General features: G+C 49.7%; 1 protein-coding gene across 2 annotated transcripts in view; it reads right to left on the bottom strand.

Annotated features, from left to right (window-relative positions):
* Positions 1 to 2,525: 2,525 nt before the first annotated feature.
* arid1ab (AT rich interactive domain 1Ab (SWI-like)) overlaps positions 2,526 to 6,000 on the bottom strand; it is a 45,289-nt gene continuing 41,814 nt past the window's right edge. Inside the window, exons 19-20 of one of the 2 annotated variants that reach the window (XM_053861574.1) lie at positions 5,841 to 5,971; positions 2,526 to 5,531 (exon numbers count right to left, since the gene is read on the bottom strand). In XM_053861574.1, the coding sequence (XP_053717549.1) occupies positions 3,678 to 5,531; positions 5,841 to 5,971 (1,985 nt within the window). In that variant the 3' untranslated portion in view covers positions 2,526 to 3,677. The remainder of the gene's footprint in view (positions 5,532 to 5,840; positions 5,972 to 6,000) is intronic. The other variant, XM_053861573.1, reaches the window with a different exon arrangement.

Below are 6,000 nucleotides of genomic sequence, written 5' to 3'. Positions count from 1 at the left end.
TCTCCAGGTGAGCTGTAGTAGGTGTAAGCTGTGTGTGACTGTGGACTCCAGTCCAACTCTGGTTCTGTTCCAGCTCTGAACCGTTTCGTGCAACAGGGTGGCGGATTGAGACAGCACCAGTTAAGTCACCAGGGTGAACTCAGACAGACATCCACTGCTGGTCAAAGCCAAGGACCTGCTGTGCTCGTCCAGGCTCCCGAACAAAAAGCTGGCTCTGCGGTCAGGATTCAGAGCAGCACACTGTTCGGCCCCACCAGCCAGAGGAAGAGCTCTGAAGAGCCAGAGAAGGAGCAGCAGCAGTTCCAGCTGTCCACCTCTATCGTCAGTGGAAGTTCAGTGAGCAGTCGTGGTAAAAAGACTGCTCAGCCCCGTGCCTCCGCTACAGTCAGACATGTCTCACCCCAGGCTGGTCCCAGAGTCTCCAGCAGGTTCATGCCCCGATCCCCTCAGACACTTCAGATGCAGACTTCAGCTAGTGCGCCTGCTCGAAGGGTGATGCCACATGGCTCTGCTCCGAGACCCTCCAACAACTGGGGCTACTCTCAGCCTGAGGAATTCGCCGCCCCCTACAGGCCAGCTGAAAAGTCCACACCTTGGACTCCCACATCGTTCAAGGAATTCGAGCAGGTTCTCAAACCAGGTCAGCGTTTTTCCCCGACAAAAGTCTACAACATTCCTGAGCGTTTTGGAGGATTTGCTATTCGGCGTTTGGGGGATTTGCCCAAGAGCAGCTCTAGTCACAAGGCCTCTGTCTCGAAGCCACAGATGACCGCCACAGGTATCAAGCTGTCGGAACCAAAGACTAGCCCGTCCGATCAGAACCAAGGCCTCGTCTCTCAACAGCGGTTCAGCTCCACTAAACTCCACCTTTCAAGACAAGATGCCACATCTGACGCCCTACCAGTCACCAGCTCCACTAGTTACCTGAAGGTCTCAAGACCACAAAAAAGCTCTATTAATTCAACATTGGCTGGAGTCTCCAGGCAGCAGGTCAGCTCAGCCCGTGTAAACCAGGTCCCACGGCCCCAGCAGACCTCCGTTTCTCATGCTAACTTTGCTCGCCTGAATCAGCTCAGTGTCATGATGCCACAGAGTCCTACCAGGGTCCCTAAGGTCTCAAGGCCAGAGACTAGTGGTGAGAAAGTTGAAGTCTCAAAGCCACAGTTGGCCTCTGCTCAGGTTTTACGCCGCCAGACCAGCTCTGCTAGTCCTAGTAAAGCTGTTCTGTCTAAGCCACAGACCAGCTCCACTCGTTTCCAAGTGGGGGTCACTAAACCCCCTGGGAGTCTTGAGGCCACAGAGTTGCCCTCTCTGCCACAGAGACGTCCGCTCCAACCTAAGATTCCAACAGCTCATCAGTCCAGCAAGTGGATCAAGTTCAGACCCCCGTTCGGACAGCACAGCAGAAGTGAGTATCCCTACAAGTTTACCCACCGCGGCCATTGACTGTCTTTTCTCTCCGCAGTGGCCGAGACGTAAAGCTGTACAACGACGAGCTGGCGTTTTAGATCATTTGTTTGCCAAGTGTTTGCTGCCACACAGTGGACAAACTAGTGCAGAGTGTTTTAGTAACGTGGGACAAAATAAACGATGTGTTAATTTAAGCGCCTTGTTTTACTTTTTGGCTCCATTCACGAAGACGTTTGACTTATGTAGAAAAGCTCTATATATTTTGTATGCTGGTGCTCTTCAGTAGTTGCCAAGGCGACATGCCTTTAGGTGAAACGCTTGCGCTCATACAGGTAGAGCCCTACTGCTGCACCAGACCCTTTTCCCTGCCAGCAGAGTGGAGAGTGCCCCTTTTGGAGTGGTTTTCCTGTGAAATTCTTGAAGCTTATCAGTTCTTCCCAATTGACATCTGAGGTTATTTGGTAAAACACAATTGACTTAAGGCATGGTTTTCTCCAGAGAAAAAAAATGCTACAAGACAAAGATGTTGGTTTATATATGCTGCTGAAATAGACTCCACATGACTGGAGAAAAAGCATGTTTTTGTCAGGACTATTAGTTTGTAAAACATGTAGATTAACTGTCATTGTTAGCATTATGGTCCAAAATCTAGTTATAAAAGGATTTGTATTGTTCCTTTGACACAAGTAAATCCTGAAATATTTCAGCTTTTTTCAATGTAAATAAATTACTTCAGTTGAATTCATTAGAAGCTCTGTACTGATGACAATCCACAGATTTCAGTTCACCCAGAGATCTGTAGCTAGATTATGTACTCAAGTTAATGACTACCAGTCAAGCAGCTAGAGAGGCTTCAGTTGGTTCATGAGGGTTTGGCAGTTTTTCTATCTTGTCTTATCACAGAGCAGGTGTGGAGGCCGCGGATTGGCTCTGGTACTGGACACAGACAGAACATGCCAATCAACAGTCACATTCAATAAAGATGCATCACATTTTCCTGACTGAAACAGGCAAGTCTGTTCAATGAAATCATTTAAATGAACGTGAACACAACTCATACAATTGCAACAACACTGGTTAGAGCAATAGCAGTGTTTTAGAGAGTACGTGTTGTCTGCATTACATCCATGAGCAACAGGATTTAACTAAAGTAACTTTTAGACTGGATGCCCATTTTGCAAAGCTAAAATGAGTTCTGTCATGTTGGCCACGACACGCATTTGAGAGAAATGACTACTGATCCAAATAAATCCACATCAAAAATCTTACAAAGATTTAATGTACATTTATTCTTAACACGTGGAACATATAGTATAAAGATTTGATACTGAATAAATGATATTCATTAAGCCAAAAAAGGAAAAAAGAAGGAATTTACATCAAGTCTTAGCTACATCTGAAATACAAATATGCAGTAACCGCATAACTGAAAAGAAAACCGAGATTAAAACGCTTTCTTCATTTTCATAAGCCCGGATGGAACCATGCTTTTGTTTGGGTTCGCTGAAACTTGTGTTGGAGGCCACCCTTCCTGCAGATGGAGAGCAGACGCCTCACAGAAATCGCTTTAAAAATGGTGAAGAAACCGAAGGTGAGAAAGAGAGAAGTGTCATGTACAACAACGTATTTACAGAGCAGCTGCAGCCAAGGCCCAGCAGCCCGAGACTTTAGAGAAGGGTCAAGTCTTACAATCAAGAAACAAAGAAGAGGTCGGGGTGTTGTAGGTTCACCATACTTTGGGGGGAAAGCCGTATTCTTTCTCTCATCATGAACTAAAACAGTTTTTAAAAACTACAGTTTGCTGCCAAGCCAGCGATCTCAGTGTGAAACAGTTTTCTTACAGTATGTTTACAGTTTTAAAGTGTACAGTACAGAAATATGTGGTTTCTGTCATAGAGCATCCAAAGTTACAGCAACGATACCACGGCCCCTCTGCGAGGCGCTGCAGGCTCCAAACCTGACCGTGTGAAGTCTGTGCACGCTGATCCCTGCAGACACCCCCAAGGCTCACACTTTCTTTTTCAAGAGATATACTGAAATAGAAAGTCACGTTGTCACGCACACTCACACACCTGATAATGTCCCACTCCTCTCTTTATTCCCAGCTCAAAGCTACATGATGAGTGGACAAGAATGGGAGGGGAGGGGATGGAGGCTGATTTTGCATAAATAAAAAAAAACAAATTAAAAAAAAAAAAAACTCTTTTCACTCACACATGAGAGACACATACAAAATGGGTGTGGGGGCAGAAAGAAGCGTAGCTGTGTCATGACTGGCCAATCAGAAAGAGTACATCACAGATGACCTGGGACACTGATGAGTTCATGAGGGGTGACACGGAAATATCCAGCAGCCGTGACTCGTACAGAGTGAACTCAGAGTGGTTCTCCTCCACTTTGGCAAGGGCGTGCAGGGCGCGGGCCGCCCGCCGCATCATGTCCACGCTGGTTGGCTCAAAGTGAGGGACCCCTGGCATCTGCAGCAGGGAGCTCTGGCTCTGCTGGTACTGGGTGGCGGCTAAACTGTCCTCCAAGAAGCCCAGCAGGTTCCCCACGCTGCTCTTCTGCACAGCAATGGCCCGAGCGGCCAGGCTGTCACCGTGCGCCAGGTTGGCTAGCAGGACCACCGCCATCTCCCGGCAGACAGCCACCTTGCGCTCCCCGACCAGTCGCACTAGAGTACCGTAGAGCTTCTCCAGTCGGCTGAAAGGTGGGGTGGCCAGAATGAGGTCAACGTTGTTGTCTTGGATGCTGAGTTTGCTGAGGGTCTCCATGACCAGTCTCTGTGGGGAAAGTGAGCCATGGGGGCCTAGGGAGGGGAAGGGGTCCAATGCTTCCGCTGAGGGGCACACAGCCCAGTGCAGAAGTCCATCCAACAGGGGCAGACATATACTCTCTGGGTATACGGAGAGGTCCAGCTGACCAGAGATGTTGGCCAAAGTGACCAAGCAGTTCTCCCTCAGGGCCTCCAGACAGTCCCACCACCACTCGTCTCTTTCACAGCTCACCCCTTCATCCTCATCCTCCTCCTTCTCGTAGGTAACTGGCGCCTGCTTACGCTCCGGATGCCGGTGGTGAAGCAACACCAGGCGACCCAGCAGCAACAGAAGACCCGGGTGCTTGGACATCTCCAGGTCATTGCCTGGAACAAAGGAGAGGCTGCGCACGATGTTGGAGATGCAGATGCAGCGTCGAGCCAGCGAGTCCTGCCAGTCTGCCAGAGTGCTGAGTGGTGTCTCATCTTTGCTGTGCGGTTCGTCCTCCAGGATCTTGATGTTGCGGTGGCTCTGGTGCTCCAGATTAATGCTGAACAGGTACTTGCCGTTCTCTTTCTGCTCCACGCCACCCCCTCGCACTGCCTCTTCCGTGAGTGACCCAGGGCGAGCGCACAGCACGTCATCTATGGTGGCAGTGACGGTCGCACCAATGGGAAGAGCAGTAGTCCCATCTGTTCGAGGCGGCCCTGATGGTGGCTCGTGGTCAGAGTCAAGTGCAGGCCTCTCTTGCCTCTCCACCTTCTTGCTCTTCTCAGCAGACACAGACAAGCACTTGTGGACCTCGAGTAGGCGGCTGTGGCTCTCAAAGTGGGTCTGGATGTGCTCAGTGGTGTCGCCCCCCCCAATGCTCCAGTGTATGAGGCCGCTGTCAAAGCTCTTCCTCTGTCCCTGATTGGCTGAGCGGCTCAGCTGGAAGGGATTCTTCTTCCTCACTACCTTGATGGGGAGTCTGTCAAACTTGCTGGCCTGCTTGGGTTTTTCTAAGCAGAGTTGAGGGTCCTGGGTGGGCCCTGAGGTAGCAATGATGCTTTCATTCACCAAAGTCGACTCCTCCTTATCCTGCGAGGACTTCTCTTCTTCCTCCTCTTTCACCTGCACTTGTGAGGAGAGCTGGGGAGTGATCTGCTTGTCCTCACTCTCCTCTTCCTCATCCTCCTCCTCATCTGTGTCCATGTCTTCCCCCTCGAGCATCAGGATGTCATCGTCAGAGTCCTCATCAGTAGCAAGAGGATCAAGGAGGGTGCGTTGGCCAGGGTCGCCTACCTCATACTCCTTGAGGATGCCAAAGATCTGGATCAGGCAGCGTCGGTAGTACTCGACTACCAGCTCCAAAAAGCCAGGAAGCTGAAGGAAGAGGAAAGTCAGCAAACTCTCAGGGCACTTCGGGACAGAAACAGATCCAGGCGGGATACAACATTGTGGAGGCAAACCTTGCACTCGTTGTCTTTACTGTCATGAAAAGAAAACTCGAAGACGTTTTCTTTTTAAAGAGAAAAATGCTATAATAACACATTGTCCTTTAAATGTCCACCTTTCTAAAATATTTTTCTCGATTAGGCGCACCCCCTGGAGTGTCTTCACCGACGGCTCAAAAGAGGCGTGAGAACCACTGGCTACTGAGAACAAGAAAGACAAAACTAGAAGGGTTTTTACCTGGCACAAATTAAAGGTGGAGATGCTGCCATCGTCATACAGCAGAATGTTGATGGTGTCAAGGGCCCACGTGCTCTCTGCAAGTAGACCTGACTTGAGGGACATCATCACCCTCCAGGCCTCAGGGGTACCTGTGAACAGACGAGCATCAGCACAAGCT

This window comes from Synchiropus splendidus, chromosome 4 (genome assembly GCF_027744825.2).
Source record: "Synchiropus splendidus isolate RoL2022-P1 chromosome 4, RoL_Sspl_1.0, whole genome shotgun sequence".
NCBI lineage: Eukaryota > Metazoa > Chordata > Actinopteri > Syngnathiformes > Callionymidae > Synchiropus > Synchiropus splendidus.
This window is presented reverse-complemented; position numbering and strand designations above follow the sequence as displayed.